This window comes from Bos grunniens, chromosome 15 (genome assembly GCF_055505025.1).
Source record: "Bos grunniens cultivar Pamir isolate PY7600 chromosome 15, Bosgru_T2T1.0, whole genome shotgun sequence".
Taxonomy (NCBI): Eukaryota; Metazoa; Chordata; class Mammalia; order Artiodactyla; family Bovidae; genus Bos; species Bos grunniens.
In genome coordinates this window covers 45,946,106-45,973,180 of record NC_141179.1, presented here as the reverse complement: position 1 = coordinate 45,973,180, position 27,075 = coordinate 45,946,106, and the positions used below count along the sequence as shown (strand labels likewise).

The window sequence follows — 27,075 nt, the reverse complement described above, 5'->3', positions numbered from 1 at the left end:
AACAGAAAACAAGTCATTAATACAGAGAATCAGTCTGAGTCCCAGTGGAAACATGCAGCATGGTCAAGTTAAGAAATTTGAGAAAAGCTTAATACAGAGACTTTTTACAGAGGTGTAGTCAGGATTCAGGGAAACAGTGAGGGATAGTACATTACTTCAGGCTAATAATAGTAGGGAGCCATTGCTACCCATAGGCCTCAGAGAACCCAGAAAAGGAGCTGTGGATTTCAGTAGAGGGACACGTCAACATGGTAACCCAGCAGGAAGAAAGCTGGGGAGGGAAATACTGTGACTACTCTCCCTCCACTCTCTAATTTCCCACGAGGGCCTCCTATTGGCTGAATTCAGCAGACCCCCCTTGACGAACTCCCTCTAGGTCAGCCTCCATGGCCCAGAGCAGGGTGGAAAGGGAAGGAGAGTGGGTTTGGAGTGGTGAATGGAAGGTGCACGACACAGAGTTCCTGTTAGAAGATAGTATGTGTCAGGTGTCCACATGTTAGGACATAAGTTAACCAGACGTTGGAAAAAAGTCTTTGACTCTCTTTTAAAGGGCATCACATATAAGCACTACATTATTTGAGTATAGGATTTTTAAACTTTTTTATTTGAAAGGGAAAAGATTGTTTTAGAGTCATAGAATTATAATAACAGAAATGCCTAGAACTCAACTGCCTAAAGATACAGAAAATGCATTGACCCCGTTTCCTCTAACAGTTCACCAGGACTCACTAGGACCTCTTGTCCTTCTTCTAGGAATTACTGGGAGACTCTTGGGGAATGTCTCACATGTGTTTAAAAACAAGTCTACACCCAGACTCCAGGTGATTTCCTCATATATCCTGTCTCTTGCTAAACTATTGTGCTATAAAAAGAATAACACCCATGTAACTCCCTTCATGCTAATGGAAGCCTGGCAGTTCTGTTTCCTTACCTGTATAGACATAGCATGCGCCCAGGGCTGCTATCAGCCAGGACATATGTGTAAAGATCAAGGCCCTGTCCTACAGGTGTCTAGCTGTGCCTGAGGAAGAACCAGGAGAGAGAGTCTGTCTTATTCTGGGGTCCAGCTGCAGTAACAGACTTCCCAGTAAAGGTACTGTAAATGCACCATGCCCCATGCAGGCAGACAGGTACCACATAGAAGGGAGACGTAGGGCTGCCTCACGCTAGTTAAGTAACCCACTTCCCCTCTGAGTGGAGCAGGAAGAGGCAGGAGAAGTGACCAGGAGCATTTGGGGAAAAGTCACTCCTCAGGAGAGCCAGGAAAGGGAAGAAGCATTCACACCACATACTGCTTTATGAGATTTTTTTCTAAAATGCTGGTTCACAAAGGTGGTTGTCAGCAACCTTTTGATCTTGTTCCATAGGGTAGACAATAGATTTAAAAACTAATTGGATCAAAGCAAGACCAGATCTAGCTTGAGAAATGACTCTGAATAACAGAGTTTGGAAAGAGGTCCTGTGGGGGGTGTAATTCTTAGGCCAGTGCAGCAGTGCTAGGCTAGAAAAGAATTTTAAGTAACACTACTTGAAAGCACTGTGACAAGCTCTTAATACATATAGAAGTGTATGTACCTAATTTTCAAAAGAGCCAGGCAGGGAGGAATTTCCACCCCACCTTCCCCCCACCCCACCCCCCCATTTTAGAAGTGAGAAATGGCTTCTAAAGAGAAGTTGCAGGCAGCCCAGAGTCTCATAGAAAGTTATAGAGCTAGACACCAGACCTCCGAGGTGCCCACTCTCATCCTATCCAGTGCTAACTGGACCTAGACTCCAGTTTCCCACAGGCACACCGGGGAAGGTTACTAACCTCTTGGGCCTCTACTTGATCGCCACATGTTCTTAAGATTTGTTTCGTGATGTTCTTTTCAGGCAAAAAGTCCCCATTATATAAAACCCTACACATCAGATTTTTTGTTATTTCTTAAGAATCTTAGCACATCTGAATGTTTTATTTACTCTGCACAGACCAGAATCCCATGATACAGAAAATTGTAGATTTTGGAAGCACTTCAATTGAAGCTACAGTGGGTGGTAAAATATTTTCTTACATGGACTTTTTTTTTCAATTAAATAATACCTATAGAAAATGAAGAGAGAATGGAAACCCAGCAGCAAACCTGAGGATAGTTCCCAAGCCTTCCTGTTACACAGACAACAGAGGCCCAGGCTCAACAGGGGTGGGAGCTCAGGGATTTTGGACGCAAGAGCCAAAACGCAGCTCTTAGTGTTTGCAGCTCCAATCACCATGTAGCCTGAGCAGCCTCTGCCCCATCTGGCCAAGGCAGAGGGGTGATGGCAGTGTGAGGAGGTGCCGGCCACACTGATGAGGCTGCACTTTGTAAATAGAAGGTGCAACAGAACGTGTTCTCTCAATGCTAATTTTAGGCTGACTGCTTCCTTAACACTGGCAGAATCACCTGGACAGCCTTCTGAGGAAAGGGTGGAGGGTTTGTATATTCAGACCACTCTAGGTGGTAGTCCTCTCATATATTACCTGCTGGACCAGTGCCGGCTTCATCTGCACCCTAGTCACAGAACTGACCTTCCTACATACTTGCCGCAGTCCCAGCTGATGATTGTTCCAATAGCTAATCAAAGGGGCGTGAAGGGGCATGCCCCTCAGCTGGTTTCCCCGGTAACTGATAAGCTGACCTGATGTAATTTCCTCCTGTAACTGGTAACCTAGTCCCCAGAGCAAAGTCTGCCACCGTCCTGCTATGTCTGCTGCACATGGTAATGAATTGCTCCAGGATCTTGCTTCAGACATGTAAGCTCTCCCTACCTGTTAAACCATCAATGTTTCTGTTGCTGACTCTAGATTTTCCCTTTGGTCCTAAAGCTGGGCAAGTAATGGTCTTGTAGGCCTATTGGGTAGAGAGGCCTTTTAGGCCTGCAGGGTGAAGGCCTTGTAGGCCTGTGGGGTGCAGCCCAACAGGGCCAGAGACCCAGTCCTTTTAAATATGCTCCTCTCTTTATGTCAGTTACAGTAGAATCCAGTTATGCCACTTGGCAGTTACCATGCCCTAATTCGATGGACTTCTTAGAGTTAAGGCCTTGGAGTGATCTGTTTACCTGGCTCAGTACCTTAATAATGGTATGGTACCTGCAGACCCAAGTTAATACCCCTTAATAATCCTTGCAGTTTGCACTGAATACATGATAAGTCACTTCAGTTGTGTCTGACTTTTTATGACCCTATGGACTGTAGCCCTCCAGGCTCCTCTGTCCGTGGGATTCTCCTGGCAAGAGTATTAGAGTGAGTTGCCATGCCCTACTCCTGGGGATATTCCCGACCCAGGGCAGTTTGCATTAGGAGGCAATGTTTTTCCATGAGCTAAGACAACCTCATGTCAGCTCCAAGAATGAAAACCAGGAATGGCCCTAAAACATAGCTTCCAGGTAGAGAGCAACAATTGACTTCTGGTCACTAATAGGAATTATTACAATGGCTTTAGCTCTAGAGAAACATTGCTGTGAGCTCAAGGTCATTTGGCAAGTCCACAAGAACCACAGGATATAAGGACTTTGCCCAGCAGACCCTTTATGACAGATGAAGAAGACCATACAGGAGCAATGACTTACCCAGGGTCACAAAATATAAATGGTGGCAAAGATGGCCTGAGAGGCCTTGGAACATGCCAGTCTTTCCCAGGGCCTCCATGTACAGTTGGGCAAGTTATGCCCTATGCAGCTTGGAGGCCATATGCAGAAGCCCTGGCTTTCCCTTCCTCCTGGTGAAGTCTTGACCACATGCCAAGTGACCTGGGTTCTGCCTTTGTGTAAGAGAAGAGGTTATAAGTAGGACTTGGCTCACTCCCGTTTTATGGGAAGCCTTCTTTGAACTCTAGATTGGGTTATATATCCCTCACTTCTGGTTTTCAGTAGCACTCTGAGTTGTAAACAGCATTACTGCAAGGACTAGTGATTCCTTGAGGGCAAGGTCTAGTCTTATTTACTTTGTGTCCATGGTATGGGTCCTTAGCAAATATCAGGTGCTCAATAGAAGCTCTTTCTCTTGTTCTCCATAATTCAGCTCAGTAAGCACCATCTGGGGCTTAATATTTGCTTATTGCTGGCCCATTTCATAAAGCTGTGGGAAGCCTTGCTATTCATTAACCATGGTGACCACTTCTTGGCAGTAAGAATAAGTCTAGATGTGGAGTGGGTGAATCCTGAAACGCCTCATGAAAAAAATAGTAACTTACATTTATTGACTGCCAGTACCTTTCTAAACAACTCTAAGGGATAAATAGTATTATTGTCCTAACGCTGCTGTGAGAAAACAGAATACCAAGAGATTTATGTTGCACAACTGATGTTGGGCTGCAGACCTTGGCTGTGTGTTTCTAGAACTTGTGTTTCTACTAGTGTGCTTTGGTGCCTTATAGTGTATTAAAGAGCAAGGTTCTGCGAGATTATATATTTCCAAGACAACTTAGGTTCAAGTATTTAAACACTAAAGCATTTAATTGTAGCTTAACATCTATTATGTACTTTTTATCCAAGATAAAGATGACCACTCAGAATCCTCTGGGCTGTTGACGTATTGGGGGGACTAAGTTCCCCTTCACTGAGTAACATCAGACTTCTGTGATTTTTGAATGTAATAATTTTATTTTTATTATTATTATTATTACCTTTAAAATTGCACAGTAATACATGTTCATTGCATTAAGTTTAAAAAAAATACAGAAAATAATGTATTCAAATAAAGTCCTTATGGTCACATGGAAGGGATTGTTGATGAGGGAATTCTGATACTGTTCTGGACGACTTCTAAGGTTTATTCTAGTACAGTGTTTCCACATTGATGTGGTTTCCTGAAACACCTAACATCTCATCATCAGAGCTGTCTGGTCTTGGCTGTTTCCTCCATCTGATTACATTATCACTTTCCCTACAAGCTACCATGTGATAGCTTCAAGTTCTCCATGGCCCAATTTTCTAACTGAATTTCCCAGTTTTGTCTTTATTAGGCCCCCAAGACACAGCTGTTTTAGGCAAGCATCTTGTGTTCTGAACCATATATACAGGGTTTACTTGGTCTTGTTTACTCAGTGTTATCTCGAGACCGCTGGCATCAGGTTAATCTGAGATTTGAGATGCTTGTTAAAAATGGAGATTAAAGGAATCTCACCCAAGACCTGCTAAATAAGAATGTCTAAGACTGAAGTCAGAAATCAACATTTTCTCCAACCAAAAGGTGTTTTGTTTTTTGTTTTGTGTTAGGAATTTGTCAATGGAGAAGGCAATGGCACCCCACTCCAGTACTCTTGCCTGGAAAATCCCATGGACGGAGGAGCCTGCTAGGCTGCAGTCCGTGGGGTCACGAAGAGTTGGACACGACTGAGTGACTTCACTTTCACTTTTCACTTTCATGCATTGGAGAAGGAAATGGCAACCCACTCCAGTGTTCTTGCCTGGAGAATCCCAGGAACAGGGGAGCCTGGTGGGCTGCTGTCTCTGGGGTTGCACAGAGTTGGACATGACTGAAGCGACTTAGCAGCAGGAGTTTGTCAAACATATTCAAAAGTAGAGAGAATAATATAATAAGCCACATGTACTCATTACTTAGTTTCAAGAATTATTAACGTGTGGCCAATCTTGATTTATCTGTAATTTTAAGTAAATTCCAGACATGATGTCATTTGAATGTTTACATATCTGTCTATACAACATAACCACAATACAATTATCATATCTAAAAGTAATTAATAATAACCTCTAATGTCATTACATTTCTAGTGCAGATTTTCATTGTCTCAAGTATTTCTTAATTGTATAGTTTTCTAGATGCTGAATCATATCATTGGTTATATTTCTTCTTTTCTGTGATACATGGGATGTTGGGAGCCAATTCTGTAGCCACCTCTGGCAACTTTACAAAACCTCATGTATGCATTCTGGCTGTTTACTTCCCCCTGACTTCATCTTCATTTTACTTTTATTTTTCTTTGGCCCTGATTTCCTTGGAAAGTTTCTCCTACCATGCTGCATTATATTTTTTAAGCTGTCTCAAATCCTTTTGCAGAAAGGTAAATCATATGTTAGTGACTGTATCAGTGATCTTGAGCTACCTGCTTTACTTCATTTTGCACTATTCTTTTAAACCAGTTCCTGTCATCCCAGATTCTGACCATGAGTTTCCTCTCCCTTTTTATGTCCCATCCACCTCAGTCTCCATGCTCAGCACCTTTTTTTCCAGCTCTGATCTTTTTTATTTCCCTCCTCAATTGTGGTTCGAGGTTTCCTCTGCCTGCCCTGGAAACACCTTGACTCACTCGGAGCATCTTCACTGGCTCTTCTGTGCTGTCACCCTAAGTGACTAGACACAGACATCAAGTCTTCAGTTTCCAATATAATCCCTTTGAAAATTCCAGTCTTCTGGGACAACGCAAGGTTGAGAGAGCAGTTAAAGTTGGGAGCTCAGGACAAGAAGACTGGGTGGATATCAAAAATGTCATCTATTTTCCTGTTTTGCCCTGAGCTACACTGTTGTCGTAAGAAGTAGATACGGGGCCGGACTGACATTCAAGGGACTAGGGCAGTAGTTCCCATAATCTCCAGTGCCTTATTTATGCAGGACAGAGTTCTCAAAGCTCTGAGAAGACACAAACAGATGGAACAATATACCATGTTCGTGGATTGGAAGAATCAGTATTGTCAAAATAACTATACTACCCAAGGCAATCTACAGATTCATTGCAATCCTTATCAAGTTACCAATGGCATTTTTCACAGAATTAGAACAAAAAGATCTTAGAATTTGTATGGAGACACAAAAGACTCTGAATAGCCAAAGCAATCCTGAGATATAAAAAGGGAGCTTGAGGAATCAGGCTCCCTGACTTTGAATTATTGTACAAAGCTGCTGCTGCTGCTACTGCTACTGCTAAGTGGCTTCAGTTGTGTCCGACTCTGTGCGACCCCGCAGACGGCAGCCCACTAGGCTCCTCTGTCCCTGGGATTCTCCAGGCAAGAACACTGGAGTGGGTTGCCATTTCCTTCTCCAATGCATGAAAGTGAAAAGTGAAAGTGAAAAGTGAAAGTGAAGTTGCTCAGTCGTGTCCGACTCCTAGAGACCCCATGGACTGCAGCCTACCAGGCACCTCTGTCCGTGGGATTTTCCAGGCAAGAGTACTGGAGTGGGGTGCCATTGCCTTCTCCATACTACAAAGCTACAGACATCAAAACAGTATGATACTGGTACAAAAATAGAAATATAGATCAATGGAATAGGATAGAAAGCCCAGAAATAAGCTCATGCACTTATGGTCAATTAATCTATGATTAAGGAGGCAAAACTACACAGTGTTGGAAAGACAGTCTCTTCAACAAATGATGCTGGGACAGTTGAACGGCTACATATAAAAAAATGAAACTAGATCATTCTTTAGCATCATACACAAAAATAAGCTCAAAAAGGATTAAAGACCTAAATGTGGGACCAGTCACTATAAAACTCAGAGAAAAACAGAACACCCTCTGACATAAATGACAGTAATATCTTTTTTGATCTGTCTTCCATAATAATGGAAATAAAAACAAAAGTAAACAAATTGGACCTACCTAAACTCAAATTCTTTAGCACAGCAAAGGAAATAATAAAAACGTAAAGACAACCCACAGATTGGGAGAAAATATTTGCAAATAATGTGACCAACAAGGGATTAGTCTCGAGAATTTACAAACAGCTCATGATGCAAACATCAAAACAACCCAATCAACAAATACGCAGAAGACCTAAACAGACATTTTTTCCAAAGAAGACATAGATGGCCAAGAGACAGATGAGAAGGTGTTTGCAAATAAAACTACAGTGAGGTATCACCTCACATCAGCCAGATAGCTATCATCAAAAAATCCACAAACAACAAATGCTGGAGACGGTATGGAGAGAAGGGAACCCTGCCCCTACACTGTTTGTGGGAATGTAAATTGGTACCACTGCTGTGGAGAACAGTACCAAGGTTCCTTAAAGGACTGAAAATAGAGCTACCATATGACCCTGCAACCCCACTCCTGGGCATATATCCAGAGAAAAACATGATCCGAAAGAATACATGCACCCCAGTGCTCATTGCAGCCCTGTTTACAATAGCCAAGACATGGAAGCACCCTAAATGTCCATTGACAGAGGAGTGGATAAAGAAGATTGAGGACATATATACAATGGAATACTACTCAGTCATTAAAAAGAATGAAATAATGCCATTTGCAGCAACATGGGTGGACCTAGAGATTATCATACTGAGTAAAGTACGTCAGAGAAGGAGAAATATTGTATGACATCCCTTGTATGTGTGACCTAAAATTATATAAATGAATGTACTTACAAAACGAACAGAGACTCTCCAACTTAGAGAACGAACTTTTGGTTACCAGAGGGACGGATGAGGGGAAGGGATAGTTAGAGAGTTTGATGTGGACTTGTACACACTGCTTTGTTTAAAATGGAAACCAGCAAGGACCTCCTGTGTAGCGCATAGAACTCTGCTCAGTGTTATGTAGCAGCCTGGGCAGGAGGGGAGTTTGAGGCAGAATGGATGCATGTACACCTGTGGCTGAGTCCCTGTGCTGTTGACCTGAAACTTACAACATTGTTCATCAGCTATACCCCAATACAAAATACAAAGTTCAAAGCTCTCACAACTCTGAAGCAATTAACAAAATAAGGACAGTGTAATAACTTTATTCATAAAGCTCAATATAGTATTTTAAGGGAATGTCATTTGTTTCTGGGGTTAAAACATCCCTTCTTGTATGAAATGAGCATGAGAGTAAAGAGTTGTAAGTTTAAAATAGGTATTAGCAAGGTGAAAAGTTGATAGCCTGTGTCAGTCTTCTGATATTTCGTTCATGAATCTAAAAGCCTGAACAAAGATGAGCAGACAAGAGTAAAAATGGCTTTTACGGGTTTGACTTGGAGGGGAAAATGTGCTGGGGAGCTGAGATGATCATTTTTGTAATGATTTTCATGATATTCACTGCTTTGTTCTTCATAAACTAAGGAGCAGGGTTACATAAATACTGTCTTTCAGAAATGTTTGGAGATTACAAACCCAAGTTCACCTGAATGTGCTGCCACATGTACTTCATGTACTACAACAGCTTAAAAAATGTTTTTCATTTTTTTCTCAGTAATATTTACTCTTTATAAAAAGTTAACATGGGAGTGAAAGTCTCCTCTAATTTCATCCCAACAGAAATGGTTTGCTCTATCTCCATGTGGTTTTTAATGTAGAAATAATTTTAGCATAATTTTGCCTAAGTTTTATGAACCTTTGGTTACCCTCTTTTGAATTTTTTATTTGTTTTAGCAATGGTGTAATTTTTTTCCTAAGAAGATTGTCTTATTTTCTTCTCCATTTCATTTTAGTAGTCTGCCCTCGCTTTATAGAGGAAATACATCACGGAATTTTAAGTGAATGTAGTTACCATTCCTTTGCTCTTTTAAGTGGATTTTTTTCCTTTACAGTTCTGTTAAACTTTTTTTGCCTCAAAACCAGCAATTAGTTTTAATACACTTCTTACTGTTTTCTTTGATTATCACTAATTCTTATGATATCTAGTATCTAAGTATATGTCTTATCTAGAAAGCTCTTCTCTTCTTGGGTTATCTATTCTAACGTAAAATTTTGTTTGTTTGGAGAATTCCATAGATTTTATGCAGGAAGGGGTGCATGAATCACATATTTTCTGAGTCACTCATGGCTGAAAATGCCTTTCCTCTTGTGATAATGTGGCTGGCTATGGAGTTCTAGGGCTACAATCTCATAGTTAGACCAGGTGAGATCTTAGGGGAGTCTGATTCTGGTTACTGCTGCAGCCATACTTCTCTCTCTTGGCCATAGTTTTAAACATCTCACTGAATATACGAGTTCATTTGTCTCTCACATTGATTTCTTTTATGTCAGGTGTCATTTATTCTGGTGGCTCAGCTGGGTTAGCCTCTTTCAAGTTACTGATTTTGTCCTGTGACTCTGTTGCTGTCATCAGTTTACATGTTCTTCCCGTCCTTTCACAGTTCAGCAGGGCAACTACTGTTCCTTTCCATATGATGAGTAGGTGCTCAAGCCATGTGTTCTTTGGGCAATAATATTTGTCATTCTAGAACAAGTCTTCAGGCTAGCAGGGATCCCTTTGAATCACAGATGTCCAGCTGGGATGTCTGCTGGGTCTAGGGGTGTCCTGGTTCCTTGTGTCCAGGGTCCAGGGATGTTGCTGCACTACTTCGTGTCCTATAGCGAGGGCTAGTGGCCTGCAGAAGAGGGTTCTGATGGTCAGGCCTGATGGCAGGACACGCCGCTCTGCCTCTTCCCTGAAGGGGTGTTTTTCAGCAGCTCTGGGTACAGACTGATGCACAGTCACCCCAGCCAGCAGCACCTCTGAGGATCTGGATCCCAGCTGCGTTACCTGCCATGTGTCTCATTTCATCCTGGATCACCAGCTGGTTATTCTCTTGACTCTTGGACAGAAGGGCCAATTACACTTTTCTATTTTTAAGAAAAATTAATAACTTTTTGATGGTACTATTTACTTTTTTCAATTTTTATTATAGAATATACGTCAGTGCCAAAGAATATATATGTGTGTGTGTATGTGTGTATAATACATGTAGTTTAAAAATCAATAATAAAACAAATGGCCATGTACCTACCACCTTACTTAACCAATAACTCCTTTGAAAAAGCTATTTTGTGGTTCTAAATGAATTCTCCCTCTTTCTTTCCTCAGGCTGGGGCTCAGAGGTGGATGGTATGTGTGGCCTTAGTGAGGCTGAAGCAGCTTTCTAGTACTTCTTTCTGAAAAAAGAGAGAAAAGTACAAGTAGAGTGTGTAAAGAGTACCCTGAGCTGTTTGCTATCAAGAAGTCCTGATGACTGCACTTAGTGGTTGGTGTGGCTGTGTAAGTCACTGTTGGTTTCTCCTGGTGCTCTCTGACCCCTTGCTCACCTATAGGGCACCTTTGTGCAAGTGAGGAAAAGCCCCTCTTGCTGTTTGCCAGTTATTTTCTGTAGTACCTGGGATGCACAGACGTCTGTCAACAACTGTGAATGTGACTAGTGGCTCCTGGAGCTTATGGGCCACACAGCCTTAACTCACGGGAGACCTGGAGGTGACCACAGGGCTCTCTGGTGGGCTGCCTCAAATGTACAGTGAATGTGTGCCCTTTAAATGCCTGGGATTCAGTCCTAAGAGGGACAGACAAAACCCCTGCTTTCATGGATCTCCCATTACTGGACTTGGGAGAAAGGTGGTTTGGGGGTACATGAGCTGAGAGTCAGCTAACAAGTTGAAACAGTTCTTGAGCTGGGTCAGGCCCTATGGTGACTAGCAGAAATAGATCTAGGATTTACTCTATTTAGCATGTTGTCAATGCCATGTAAACCCTGAGAGGCCATATTGTACCAAGCGGATGAGTTCAGAGCTCAAGTAGGATTCTGAGTGGAGGGTGACCATAGGCCTAAGACAATCCTGGGTAAAGTGTCTTGTCAATGTGATTATTGATTTCACCTCTTTTCCCTCTTAAAAATATCTTAGTTTTGGACAGTATATGATCACATTTATTAGTCAACTTTTTGCTGTAGGGACAGACACATTCAAAATCTTGGTGACTTGAATAAAACATGAACTGTTTAAGTTTTGCTCATGGATCTATGGATCGTTTTGCTGTCCTGCCCAGTCTGTGCATCAGGTTTAAATTTGCTCTTCATTCCGGACGCTGGGCCTGCACCACAAGTCTTCCATTGTGGCACCTAGGCTGAAATAGCAGCCGCCTTCTCACAGAAGATGGCAGCCCAATAGTCCTTTGCTCCAAGGTGGCGTGGGCCATATCTACACATACTTTATTGACCAGAGTAAGGCATGTGGTCAAGACCAACGTCAAGGGTTTGAGATTTATGATCCATCGTTGGAGGGGGCGCTGTGGTGTGGAAAGGTGGATATTTGGTAAATGATAATATATAATCATCATATCACACTTGTAACCTTTCTGCCTTCCAGTGTATCCAGCCTCTGCCATCCTCCTAGTGGTGTATGTGTCAGGCTGGTGCTGAAGCGATTAACATGATGCAGAGAAGGGGTTTTGCCTCTGTTTGGATTACAGAATGTATTAAGGGGTTTCACTGTGTTGTACAGATTGTTTTATTTTTAAATTTCGTTGGAGGGGGTAGAGGTTGATCTTTGCTGTGGCAGCCTGATTCACTGGGAAGGGTTTCCTCCTTCCCGGCACTCCCAGCACTACCACCTATCATAGAAGTTTTCACCACCAAATTTTCCATCCTGCTGTGTGAGCTGTTAGAACCAAGTAGACCTTGTAGCCAAACCATGTTCTCTCCCTCCTCATGTCGGGGCGCCATGATTTGTGATTTCTAGTGCCCTTTACTTTGCCCCCCTCAACTCTCTTCCCTGTCCCCCATCCCTGCCTTTTTTGCTCTGCACCTGAGATTTTTAATTTCTATTTTTCCCTCAGCATTTCTTCATTGTTGTTTTTTTTGTTGTTCATTCACTCAGTTGTATCTGACTCTTTGCAACCCTGTGACTTCAGCATGCCAAGCTTCCCTGTCCTTCACTGACTTGTGTTAAATGTTCAGCCCTGATTGGTTTTTCATTTAAAACAACCCCAGAAATGCCTCTGTGTTAGACAGAAAGTACCTGTCCTTGTTTTCCATAGTTATATAGTTTGCTTATCCTGTTTCAGTGATATTTGAAGAGAAATGGGATAAGCAAAGATTTTGAGCTCAATTACCAATGTTGAAACTGGAGCCCCTGTGTTTCCAAACAGAGATATGATGTTGTTTCGCCACAAGGGCAAAGATTGATTGGGAGGCATAGAGGAGATACATCAGATCCATCACTAGCCCTGGCAGCTGGCTTTCTGTCAAGGGCAATTTTTCATGAAGAAATTGTCTTATCGTTTCATAAGAATGATCGAGTACCTTAAGAATCATGTTGAAAAGCGCACAGACAGCAGGTGGTCAGCGTGATTCCTTAGGGAAGTGACTTGCAGGATGGGTTCACATGCATGCCTCAGCTGTCTCATGTCATGGATTGTTGGCGTGCTGTGGATCATTGACATTGTGACTGTTAGGTAACTGATTCCCAATTTTCCCCTTCACTAGAATAGGAGTCTGTGAAGGTTGGAGTGTGTCTGGCATGTTCTCCATTGTGTCTCCAAAGCCTGCCACAATCCCTGGCATGCAATGGACATCCAGAAAGCTTTGGCTGAAGCAATGCAAATATTAATGATGGACAGTAAAGGCAGAACCTGGGACGAATCCTTGGGGCCTCAGACTGTAATGGAGCCCAGTAAGGGGAGGTAGGGGTGTCCTTTAGGAAGGAGTTTATAGTACCGCGGTGCCAGGAATGAGTTCAGGCTGATGCGTCAGCCTCTCCCTGGCTCCACTGTAGGATGGGGTGGAAGCCTGGATGGGCTTTGTTCCGAGAGTTGGGTGCACACACACTAGACATGCACTGCCACGGACCCTGGCTGAGGCCGTGGGGCCATGCTCCGTGCAGCAGATGTTGTTGTTGCCCCACACAACCCCTCTCCCTTGGCACTTGAGCATCTGCCTACTGACCTCCTAGGCCAGCCCTGCATTATTTGAAATGTGGAAATTTTCTGGCCACAGAAACTTACTTTGCCACCCACATAGCAAATGCCCCTTGAGAGCTGCCCTCAAATCAATTACTGAAGGGGATTGATGCTATAAGCAGCCCAGGCCCCTGGGGTGTGGACCCTCTGCAGCAGTTTAATCTCTGTTCCTCCACTGTGGTAGCTGGCTTGACAAAGTCCCCTCCCGCTACTGGCTGCTTTCTTACCCCCCTGAATTACTTCCCTCTTCTAACTGGGTCACTTCCCTGTTCCCCTACCTATGTTTTCTTCACCTTCTAAATAAACCTCTTGCCCTTGACCACTTGTCTCAGCTCTGCTACTGGGGAAACCCAAACTGTGACTGTTGTCCACTCGTCCTGGGCACCTGACCACCAGGTGGTGGATATTCTTGAGGCTTGAGAGGCCTTGAGCTGCAAAATGCTTAGACCCTTAAAAGCTCGTATCAAAAAGAGGGAAAAACACTCTAATTTTCTCTTGTTTTAAAAAAGATGTTACTTAACTCCCAAATTACACTGCTCTCTGAGATGACAGAGGAATTTTTAATGATAGTTGAAACCACTCTATTCCCAGAATATCAATGATTTTTATTGCTGAGGGGACAGGGTCTCAGTTGCCTTGGGGCATTCCTGGTCCCCTGAGTACACCCTGCCTCTTGCTATCTCAGGCTGTTGTTTCTAAATATGCCTGCATGTTACACCCTCTGTGCTTGTGTCTGAGTCCTCGTTGTCCCTGCCTCCGAATCAGCAGGGACGTTCAGCGTGCATCCCAGATGATTCAGCAGCATCCCAGGCCTGGCCTTCCACCGTCACTCCTGAGGGGTGCGTGAATGAGAGGGTCATTCTGCCCACACCGTGCAGTAGGAGGGCACGGGAGGAGCAATCCCACTGACCTTTGATCTTTGCTTCTTTGCAGATATCTCAGTGAGCCTGCTGACCCTTGTAGTCACTGCCTGTGGCCTCGCTCTCTTTGGTGTGTCTCTCTTCGTGTCTTGGAAACTCTGCTGGGTTCCATGGCGAGAACGAGGCCTGTTCTCTAGTAGCAAAGACAACAACCAGGAGCCTCTTAACTACACGGACACAGAGACCAATGAGCAGGAGAACAGTGAGGGCTTCCTAGACCCTCCCACCCCTTGTCCAGACTCCTCCATGAAGATCAGTCACACCTCCCCAGACATTCCCCTCTCAACCCAGACGGGGGACCAAGACAACTGTGCCCATGGCATCCGCGTGCAACGCCAAGTCACAGAGCCAACCTCATCAGCTCGGTCAGTACTGCCCCCTTCCTTTCTGGATGCAAGGCAAGCACTGTCCTGCTTCCTTCTCATGGCAGCAGTGGCATTGATTTAGCCAAGGAGCCTGTAACCTTTCACATGTCCCTTTGGTATCAGAGACACGAACGTGGAAAAACTTGTTGCTTCCTATACTCCAGTGCTCAGGTTCCTGAGCACTGCTTAATCTCTCCTTAGTTCATAATAACAGTATTTAACATTGCTAAGACTTTCCATATCAAAGACTGTCCAAGAACTTTATGTGTATTATTTTATCATTGCTCACAACTTTGTGTGAAACAGATCCTATTATCATTTTCATCTCACAGAAGAAGAAACTTAAGGAAATTAAGAAACAAAGTCATAAATTGGTAAGCACCCAGGTCAGGGTTTGAACCCTTGTTCAAACACCACCAGAGCCCAAGTTTTTACCCTCTCTTCCATGCTACTCTTGTGGTGCTATGAAATTGATTCCCTGTGCCTCTAGCCTAGCCCAGCTGTCACACACAGGGTCTCCATAGAGTCCTACATGGTGGCTGGAGATCTTTGCCCATCGCCAGGCTTTTCAAGGACTACAGAGTGCCTAGGCCTAGTGTCACTGTCTTTCCATGGGCCAAATCTTTGTGCTTTTGCACTGTAGAGAAGTAATACAGTGCAGTGACAAAAAGCAAGGGCTCTTCGGTCCAGTGAACTAGCTTTACCTGCACGTGTGCTATTGGACAGATTAACCTTCATCTGTTTCTGTTTCCTCTTGTGTGAGAGGAACGGTGATAGGTGGTTTTGAGAATGAGACGATGACGTGCGCATCACAGGCCTGGCACAGGCCTGCACCTAGTGGCTGCTCCACACCGTGAGCTGCGGTTTTGTTTTTGGTGATGCTGTCATTATCATCATCATCACCGAGACCTGCCTCTACCAGGACTCTGATGCATAAAGGTAGCTTTGAGGCTAAGCAGCCAATTCTGAATCACTGTATATAAAAATTCACTCTCAATAAGGCTTCAGGAAAAGAGACTAAGAAAGCAACTTTCTTTAAAATGAAAATATTTGCTTGAGTGATAGCTGGAGGAATAGTATGTGCTGTTATTTGAAAAGTACAAGCCCAGTTTGCAGTTATTTTTTTTTTTAATCTTTTTTATTTGTCCTCTAGAAGCAGAAATAAGATTTTACCCTTTTTATGTTAATCAAGTTTATCCTAGAGGCTCTGCTCATTCACATTAAGTGGGATGGAATATGACAGTCTGTAATTTAATTTTTTCCAAAACCTATTTTAGCATCATTTCCAATTCTGAATCAAAGAACTTTATCTAAAATATTCCTCTGTGAGGAAATGGATGGTTGTTTGCCATTTGGTTTAGAAGAAATCTTCAGATTTTATCATTAGGGCTTCTCTTCAGATTTAAGACTTAAACATAACTAGAGCTCTGTCTGATGCTGCTGTGGAGTTTGTGCATTGGTGCAGAGTCATAATAAAATCCTCTCAGTGCTTCAGTAAGTAGGCCCTTCAGATGGAGTCTCCACTGAAATTGTCTCCTGTTTGGTTTTACTCTGCATGTTAATTTTTCTGATCTGGGTTCCATCAATATGGTGTAACAGTACTGTGTTTATATTAGATGAAAGGTCCGAGGACTCTGCCATAATTCTAGAGAATTGATAGCAATCATATCACTATAATTGTTAGTGTTTATTCTAGAAAATATGTATGTAACCTGCATCTCAAAAAATAGATTTTATTTAAAACTAAAAACTGTAGATATCTTTACCACTGACCTATAGAAACTGGGTAGAAGGAAAACAAAAATAAAGAGAAAGGGAAAGAATTATCCATGCATTTACCTTTTGATGTATTTTAGTTTTGAAGTCATGCAATTAATTCTGTCTTCTGATGTCTAAAGTTGTTTAGTAACATTTGAGTCCCATATGACAACTAAACTCTTTCCAGCTGTATTTGACCTAATACTGATAATTTGCATCATTTCGCATTTCAGACATTCTTATCTAAATTACTGCTGACCTGATTCTATGGGTTATGTCTGGAAATACGTATCTTTGACTCATGGTCTTACATAATGAGAAGGATATGGTCTTATAATTCTTCAGAGTTGTGCTATAAACACACACACACACAAAGCCTTTTTACTGACAAAGTGGGGGAAATGAATGAAATTTCCTTGATACTCCAGAACATTGTTAACATCCTTTTTTAAGTAGCATTTTTCATACCATATTTGCGGCAGGTGGGAAAGTTACTCTTGCTGAGATGGCTCTAAACAATCTGTGTTGCTAGTTATTATTTCTACTCCCTTCTTTCTCATTATGATCTTTACTTTCTCACTGCTGTCTCTTTCTTACTGCTTCCCTCCTGCTGCTGTTACCGTTTTCCCAACGTTCCCTGGGCACACGCTCAGCCTGGACTCCCAGTTAAGGCCTCCCCACTTGTCACAGAGACTGGCACAGCTTCTGCCATGGCATTTGCTTTGGAAATCCTGCTGTCACCTGGCCCCTTCAGCTTAGATATGTATGGCTCCCACCACTGCCTTTGGGAACGTCCTAACAATGAGTTTTGCTGCATCTTCTAAGAATATTTCTGGTAAGGATGACTTTCTTTTGTTCTTCCAAGATCAGGCATGTTTGCCTTCTGTTTCTGATTAGCTCAGTTACTGTTAGACCCTCCAAAACTCCTGCTAATTCCTTTCAATTTAGATGAAATCCCTTTTGTATAATGACCTAATATCCTGGGAATGTGGATTATTTCTTTTTTTTAGAACTTTTCAGTACCAGAACATTTTAAAGATCTCTACTCCAAATATATGAAAGTCCCTGAGTCCTCAAAATAGAAGGATCCTTGAAAAACCATCTAACCCATTTCCTGATTCATGACCCAACATGAAAGGCCAATCTGTTTTAAGTCTTCTCAAATTTATTTTATAACACTTGGTTTTATAAAAATTTCAATTTCCACACCACAAACTTCTTATCAGGTCTGTTAAGGCCCTGTGTCATACTGTCATAGTCTCTTGCTACCAGCTATAGGCCTCACCTCCAGCCAGGGCCACCATGTGGCACAACTCCAGAGGAGGCCACTAGCCTGGACTCAGAGACCCTACCCGAAAAAGCTCATCACATTCCATCTCCATCTACACCAGCTTCGCTCTTGCTTTCTTCAGTATACCTGCCATTTCCTGCCCTGGGACCTTCATAAATGCTATTCCATCAGCCTGGAGTGCTTCTCTCCATGTCAGGCTCCTTTGCAGCCTTAATGTTCCATCTTAGATGTCATCTCCTCAGAAAAGTTTACTTGAATGAATGAAAGTTGCTCAGTTATGTCCAACTCTTTACAACTCCATGGTCCGTCCATGAAATTCGCCAGGCAAGAATACTGGAGTGGGTTGTCATTCCCTTCTCCAGGGGATCTTCCTGACCCAGAGATCAAACCCAAGTCTTCTGCATTGCAGGCAGATTCTTTACCATCTGAGCTACAGGGAGTTCCCTGACCACCTATCTGAAGTATGTAGTCTTTCCTCCACTCCTTCCCATTCTTTATTCTTCTACAAGTTGCCTTACTTTCACTTCCTCACAGGATTAAAATCTATTTCTAACTATACAATTGTTTGTTTATTATCTATATCCCACTCTAGACTATGAATTCTGTGCGTTCAAAGACCAGATCTACTTTGCATCTCCCTATGTAGGTCAGGAAGCAACAATTAGAACTGGACATGGAACAACAGACTGGTTCCAAATCAGGAAAGAAGTACATCAAGGCTGTACATTGTCACCCTGCTTATTTAACTTATATTCAGAGTACATCATGAGTAACGCTGGGCTGAATGAAGCACAAGCTGGAATCAAGATTGCCAGGAGAAATATCAATAACCTTGGATATGCAGATGACACCACCCTTATGGCAGAAAATAAAGAAGAACTAAAGAGCCTCTTGATGAAAGAGGAGAGTGAAAAAGTTGGTTTAAAACTCAACATTCAGAAAACTAAGATCATGGCATCTGGTCCCATCACTTCATGGCAAATAGATGGGAAACAATGGAAACAATGACAGACTTTATTTTTCTGGGCTCCAAAATCACTGCATATGGTGATTGCAGCCATGAAATTAAAAGATATTTGCTCCTTGGAAGGAAAGTTATGACCAACCTAGATAGCATATTAAAAAGCAGACATTACTTCATCAACTAAAGTCTGTCTAGTCAAAGCTGTGGTTTTTCTAGTAGTCACGTATGGATGTGAGTTGGACTACAAAGAAGGCTGAGCGCTGAAGAAATCATGCTTTTGAACTGTGGTGTTGGAGAAGACTCTTAGTCCCTTGGACAGCAGGGAGATCCAACCAGTCCATCCTCAAGGAGATCAGTCCTGGGTGTTCATTGGAAGGACTGATGTTGAAGCTGAAACTCCAATACTTTGGCCACCTGATGCGAAGAACTGACTCATTTGAAGAGACCCTGATGCTGGGAAATACTGAAGTCGGGAGGAGAAGGGGATGACAGAGGGATGAGATCGTTGGTAGGATGGCATCACCGACTCAATGGACATGAGTTTGAGTAAACTTGGGGAGTTGGTGACGGACAGGGAGGCCTGGCGTGCTGCAGTCCATGTCACAAAGAGTCGGACGCGACTGAGCGACTTAAGTGATGTATCTAACACCTAGTGCAGCCTCTCACACATAGTGGAATTTTTCATGAATGACTGACAAAATGCATTCATCAGTATCAGGCCATTTTTCTTGTGTTCTGATGACAAAAGTGACAAAGCACTAAAAGTATAAACTGAGTGGAGCCTGTAATGATACGAAACCAATGGAAGGTTACTTGTCCCAGGTCTCACGTTCATTCAGAGCCTTACTTTCGAATTAAGTAAATTCAAAAAGTAAGTTCAGAGACTTTTGAACTTGCCTCTCTGATCTAAGTAATCTGTAGAGTCACAGAAATACTCTGGCAGAATTGAAAGAAGACGACAATTTGAGTCCTCTAAATGTCATTATTGGCCACAACTCCAGTAAGCGGTACGTTAGGATTAAATGTTCTAATTACTCCAGGAGTAGCACAGGTTTATTAAGCTATATATATATTTTTTATATGTTGAGAACATTGATTAGATGTAAACATTTCAAACGTAATGTTTTGAATTAGTCTTTTAGTTATGTCTTCAGATTTTAATAAACTGCCATCTTCAAAAATATAAAAGTTGCATAGACCTCTCTCAACTTCCATGAGACCCTGAAACGAGATATAAATGTGTGTTTTCTCTACTGGAATAATTATCAGGAACTGTTATGTCCATGGCACTTATATATTTAGACACGTGAACACTTCAGAGAAACTGTTGGTGGACATAGGCTCATTTTAGAAACAGAATAAAATATTTGAAGGTGACACCAAGGTTTCGTGCCTTTTTATCTTGGCTGAGGGTGGGGGGAGCAAGACAGGCTTCATGTATGCAGCAGCATTTGAGCCCACTCCTCCACCCACCGAGGCCCGATACCTGCATCTCCATCATCTCACTCACTCTATAAGCTTCTGAATCCCGTTTGCTCCTGCCTTTGTAGTCAGTTAACTGTGTCTGTCTGTCTACTACTCCCCCTTCTTCTGTGTCCATTTGTGATTCAGAACAACCCAACCCTAACCTCTCCTTCACAAGGGAAGATTCCAGGAAGGCCAGTTTCCTGTTTCCAAAGTATCTTGATTTGAACTTTGTAAAGAAACCCATGATGGTTCTGAAGTCACTATTTGCTTCTTTCTTTCCTGTCTTTGGACCCCAAAGCCTTAAAACACTAGTGTCCCAAACCAGGGAAGGGATAAGCCAAGTTTCCTCTCTGAGATGTGGTCCCTGAGATAAGGGAGGGTGAGAGAGTATACTCTTGTCTGTGGTTGCATGGGAAACCCAGCGATGGAAGGGGAATTCTGAACTCTGGTTCTTAACACAGAACCTGGAATGGAAGATGTGGGCATGTGTGAGGGGAAAGCTGCTGGGGCAGAAGAGGTGAAGGTCCCATCATGCTGAAGAGCTGGGCCCCAAGAGGAAAACTTAATTTCCCCATTGAGGTCTAGAGCATCAGCTGGGAGGCTGAGAAGTGGGAGGCCAGGTCAAGTAGGCAGGCTCAGCTCAAGTACAGTCTCCAAGTACCGTGACAGCTTCCCAAGTCAGAGGCCTTTCTTTATCCCTCTCCCTAATATCCAGTCAGTTCTTATCCCCTCTGCCCTGTTATGTTAGTGTACAACTCTCTCTCCAGCCCCTGGCCAGGCATTTCCTGAAAGGCAGTAACAAGGCTTTGCCTCTCTCTCCCTTCCTCCCTACCTGACCTCTTACTTCGCACATTCAAATTTGTTGAATTGTAGTAATGTCCTCTTTCTTAAGATCCAGTGGAGGTGGCTGGTTTTTTGGGTGACTGAGACTTCATCTGGAGACTCAGAGTGGGATGCTGGAACTGGTTAATTCAAATTTGATGGAAGGAGAGGGGGAATCCTTTTGTGTGTAGGCATCTACCTACCTCTCCTTACCCTTGGCTCAACTCAGCACGGGCTCACATTCCTTCAGGCCTGAAAGTGTGTTTTTGAACTTGTTGTGGGAAATCAGCTTTGCAGATTTCGTTGATCATCTTGGAAACTGGGCATTCTCCAGGGTCAGACACCAGTCCTCCGGCTCAGGTCTGGGACAGCCAAGTCCAATGGTGACGTCCTCTACCTTGCCTGTTTCACAACAGGAAAATAGCTTCTGCCCACCCTGAGTGGGGCAAGAGGTGGAGGAAGCTGAGAGCTCCAGCCCTGGGGCCAGCTCCTCTCAGTCAGCACTAGGGTGACTTCCTTACCGAGAACACCATTTCTCAGCTTTCCTTCTTGGCCACCTTCATTGGGGCCCATCATTCCTTCCATTCATTGTGCATATTAAGTGCTGAAAACATCAAAATACAGGACTCCCCAGACCTACTTAGAGGACTGTCTGCTTCAGACACACATCCCTCCTTGCTACACTCATTCTGCATCCGTAGGCGGAATTCCAGATCCTTACCCTGGGGAGGGGGCTCTACTTTACACTGCAGGCCCACCTCCACTGACTGTTTCGGACTCTTCATCTTGAGGGGAGCTCAGGTCATGACATTCTGCTCTTTATCTTTCCTCTTTTCTGCTTTTGATTTGCTTTTTCCTCCTGCCTCCTTTTAAGTAGCTCATGGAAACTGTGGAATATTGATTTTCCAGTTCCTCCACCTCATCTTCTCCTTTGTGTCCCTGGGGGAAGCCTCCCTGCTCTCCTTTCTAGCGGCTGACTTTAGGCAGCAGGATGATGGGTTACCCTGGTTCTCTGCTGCTCTGAGCTTTGCTGGTCCATGCCCCCAACTCCAGTCACCACTCACTCTTTCCTGAGGGAAATTGGAAGCGACCAAAAGAAAGCCCCAGGGAGTGAGCACTGTCATGGCCTGTTACAGTCTTTGCCATCTGCTTTAAGCCACTTCCTTACAGTTGAATTCAACTGGTTTCCCAATAATATGTGTGATCTTGAATAGGAGGAAAAAGGTTGAGAACTGAAACTAGTTGCGTAAAACATTTGGGTAGACAGTAGTATTCGTACCTGTGCTTGATTTTTAAAAAGAATCTTCAGCTCTCTTGGAATTTGGAATGGAGTCCTCCTGTGCAGTTGGATTCTGAGGTAATGGGCTCTTACTGTGGTCTTTGAAGTACAAATGTCTGCATAATGCCCTCCCTAGCCCATCCCCTCCACCCCCTGGCAATCCATTCTGGTGAGAAAAGCAGAACACGTAGGATTTATTTCTCTCCAGATTTCATGTCTAAGAAAATGTGAGAGTAAAACAGAATATGTTGCATTGCCAAGCAGCCAAGTTCATATATTTTAAATTAAAATGTACATGGCAGATTTAGTCTTGCAGATGAGAGATAAGACAAAATGCTGCTGTGAGGAGTCCAAAGCCCTGACTCAAAAACCTCGCAGTTAAGCCGTTAGGCACAGAGAGTCTGCTCAGGCAACCACCTCAGGAGAAAAGTGGCGGCAGAGTGGCAGGAGCTGTGCCGGAGGAGACACAGGGCCCGTGTCCATCATGACGTTGGTGCCAAGATGGCACATCTAGTAGGTCTTGAAGATGCACTTTTAGTGTTTAAACTGCACCCCTGACTAACTGGATGGCGCCCAGAATCACCCATCATAGGTGGGAACTGACTCCAGACTCAAGCAGGGCCCTTGTTTGAACCCAGCTTGGAGAGAAAAATCACCAGCAGAGGAAACCAAAGCTGATTCCAGCCACTTATGACCCCTGCATGGAGATTGAGGCTTGCTGCCCCCTGGGGGCCTTTCTGCCCAGAAATCCCAGTAGAGCAGGATTAAAACTCTAGTCTAGCACTGCAAAGGTTCAGCATCTAGACAGGGACTGACCTGGGTGCTAGCACAGAGAGCTTTATCATTGTCCCCCCGACTCTTCCCTTCCTTCCTGGAAAAATCAAAAGATAGAGAAAACTTAAGATGGTGAGTGGATTTCTTTGTAAGAAATTAAAGTTCCACAAGAGAAGTGTTCAGGCCACACAGTTTTTGCACATGTGGGGATGTGTGTGGCTTAGTGTAGATGTGTTGGCTGTGACAGGTGCAAGTGACGGCTCTGTGATTGTGCTTTTGTACCGTGTGAGTGATTAGTAATCAGGAGGGTATTTTAGGATGAAGAGAAATGTTTAGCAGCATAGCATCTGTATGACAAGGGAGAATAATTTCAAATATGTTTCAGGGCCTATTAATCCCATATTTGCACCTTCATTTCATAAAGTAGTCTTAAGAAAGGAAAAGAAGGCAAACTCCAATGTTTACTGTGTCTCTTCAACTATTTACTAACGCCTCAGAGACAGTTTGACTGTTGCCTTTTACCTTCTGGTGGAGAGGAGCTATTTTAATTAAGGTGATTGAGAGACAAAATACAATATAATAGCTATGAACTAAAACGAACAAAATAATCTTAAAGACAACTTTCTGTGTAATGACTACTTCTCTCAGTTTGTGAGGACCCATACATATGGCAGAGATTTTCAGGAAAACGTTTAACCTAAACCTGCAAGCTTATAGGGTGAAATATCGATTCTGATAGCAAATATTTAATTTGTAATACCAGTGTCCAACCTTCTCTAACTGAATCCATATATAGATTTATAATAGCTTACCTTTAATTTTTATGTCTCCGTGTTTATTATAGAAATAAAGCCCTCCCTCCTTATCACTTGTCGCCCACGTGGTACAATGGAAGCACAGTCACGGAGCTGGCACTTGTATCTTTCAGAGTCAACAGAATCCCCTGCAAACAGATGCATCCTGTCACATACATTTCCAGAAGAGCAAAGGCTATGTTTTTGTGATGAAATGATCTGATTTATCCCATGAGACTGTGAATCCTTAGTAGGCTAAAAACCAGTGCCAGGAAATTCTATATCATTTAGAAAAATATCCATTCTTTTTAAGATACCACATAGCTAACTATTTCAGTTTCAAGACCATACTATATATTAAAGAGAATAATTTTATTTTCTAAACCAGTTTGTATAAATCTTTACCTCCCACCAGCTGAATAAGCTTCTCTAATGTCATATTAGACAGTTTAGAAAGTGCATTAAACCCTCCAAGCTGCAAGGTCACATGTTAGTAAGAGCACTTCCAGATGCCCAAGCCTCAGTTTTGAGCTTCAAGCCTTGGGGAACAGCTTAACTCACATTGATAGGCATTTTGAATTTAGATTAAAAAAATGCCTACAAGTCTAAACTTTTAATAGTATGTGGCAGTCTACAATGGCACCCCACTCCAGTACTCTTGCCTGGAAAATCCCATGGATGGAGGAGCCTGGTAGGCTGCAGTCCATAGGGTCGCTAAGAGTCAGGCACGACTGAGCAACTTCACTTTCACTTTTCACTTTCATGCATAGGAGAAGTAAACGGCAACCCACTCCAGTATTCCCGCCTGGAGAATCCCAGGGACGGGGGAGCCTGTTGGGCTGCCGTCTATGGGGTTGCACAGAGTCGGACACAACTGAAGCAACTTAGCAGCAGTAGCAGCAGCAGCAGTCTACCTACATCCCAGGCACAGGTTTGTGAAAGACCCAGAGCTAATGAGGTTATAACTTTGTTCTCTCTTGCTCTTCATTCAAGGCACAACTCAATCCGAAGACAACTCAACCTGTCAAACCCAGACTTCAATATCCAACAACTTCAAAAACAGGAACAGTTGACTGGCATTGGTCGAATTAAACCAGAGTTATATAAGCAGAGGTCATTGGATAACGATGATGGGAGAAGGAGTAACAGTAAATCCTGTGGGAAACTGAACTTCATTTTAAAATATGACTGTGACTTAGAGCAGCTCATAGTGAAGATCCACAAAGCTGTCAACTTGCCCGCCAAGGACTTTTCTGGGACTTCAGATCCTTACGTCAAGATCTATTTGCTTCCTGATCGGAAGACAAAACACCAGACTAAAGTTCACAGAAAGACCCTGAACCCGGTGTTTGATGAAGTGTTTTTATTTCCAGTTCCCTACAATGACCTTGCAGCCAGGAAGCTTCACTTCTCTGTCTATGACTTTGACAGGTTCTCTCGCCATGACTTAATTGGCCAAGTGGTGGTGGATCATTTCTTAGACTTGGCTGATTTTCCCAGGGAGTGCATCCTGTGGAAGGATATCGAATATGTCACCAACGTGAGTCTAACATTTCTTCATTTGGGATGAGGGTGGGGAGGGGGGAGCTTCTTGGTCAGCATGCAAACAGATTACTTATACCTTATTTTATTTGAAGGGTAGAGTACAAAATTTATCTCACTGTACTTAAAACTATTGCTTCAAATCTCCTTCAGTTAAGTTTAGTCACTCAGTCGTGTCCAGTTCTTTGCGACCCCGTTGACTGCAGCATGCCAGACTTCCCTGTCCTTCACCAGCTCCTGGAGCTCAAAATCATGTCCATTGAGTCGGTGATGCCATCTCACCATCCCATCCTCTGTTGTCCCCTTCTTCCTCCTGCCTTCAATCTTTCCCAGCATCAGAGCCTTTTCTAATGAGTCAGTTCTCATCAGGTGGCCAAAGTATTGGAGTTTCAGCTTCAGCATCAGTCCTTCCGATGAGTATTCAGGACTGATTTCCTTTATGATTGACTGGATTGATCTCCTTGCAGTCCAAGGGACTCTTAGGAGTCTTCTCCAACACCACAGTTCAAAAGCATCAATTCTTTTGTGCTCAGCTTTCTTTATGATCCAACTCTCACATCCATACACAACTACTGGAAACACCATAGCTTTGACTAGATGGACCTTTGTTGACGAAGTAATGTCTCTGCTTTATAAATATGCTGTCTAGGTTGGTCATAACTTTTCTTCCAAGGAGTGTCTTTTAATTTCACACCTGCAGTCACCATCTACAGTGATTTTGGAGCCCAAGAAAATAAAGTCTGTCACTCTTTCCATTGTTTCCCCATCTATTTGCCATGAAGGGATGGGACCAGATGCCATGATCTTAGTTTTTTGAATATTGAGCTTTAAGCCAACTTTTTCACTCTCCTCTTTCACTTTCATCAAGAGGCTCTTTAGTTCTTCTTTGCTTTCTGCCATAAGGGTGGTGTCATTTGCATATCTGAGGTTATTGATATTTCTCCCAGCAGTCTTGATTCTAGCTTGTGCTTTATCCAGCCCAGCGTTTCTCATGATGTCCTCTGCATATAAGTTAAATAAGCAGGGTGACAATACACAGCCTTGACATACTCCTTTTCCAATTTTGAACCAGTCCGTTGTTCATGTCCAGTTCTAACTGCTGCTTCCTGACCTTCATGCAGGTTTCTCAGGAGACAGGTAAGATGGTGTGGTATTCCCATCTCTTTAAGAATTTTCCACAGTTTGTTGTGATCTACACAGTCCAAGGTTTTAGCCTAGTCAATGAAGCAGAAGGAGATGTTTTTATGGAAACCTCCTTGTACCTTTCCAGAAACAAGCCTTTCACAATACTCATTTTGTGGTTTCTAAGAATTACCCATGAAAGCAATATTGAAAAGTAACATTCTCTCTTTTCTACTTCCTAGTTCTAAGCAATTCCCTAATAGACATTAGATATTATCTGCCCTCCTTACCTCATTTTCTTTAGAACTTTCTTCGGTTTGTTTGTGTTAAATGGATCTTGGCATCCTATTAGCTGTTATCTGTAGTTGAGGGCACGTT

General features: G+C 43.0%; 1 protein-coding gene across 13 annotated transcripts in view; it reads left to right on the top strand.

Moving 5' to 3' along the window:
* The window catches only part of SYT9 (synaptotagmin 9), a 208,754-nt gene that overhangs the window by 51,083 nt on the left and 130,596 nt on the right, over positions 1 to 27,075 (top strand). For 10 of the 13 annotated variants that reach the window (XR_015142107.1, XM_086340299.1, XM_086340304.1 and 7 more), the window contains exons 2-3: positions 14,533 to 14,884; positions 25,027 to 25,573. Coding sequence is in view for 11 of the 13 variants with exons in the window: in XM_086340299.1 (XP_086196425.1) it covers positions 14,533 to 14,884; positions 25,027 to 25,573 (899 nt within the window). In the remaining 2 variants the exon portion in view is untranslated. Of the gene's footprint in view, positions 1 to 2,062; positions 2,771 to 14,532; positions 14,885 to 25,026; positions 25,574 to 27,075 lie in introns of those variants that run through there. The other 3 variants (XR_015142108.1, XM_086340301.1, XM_086340295.1) reach the window with 1 other exon arrangement.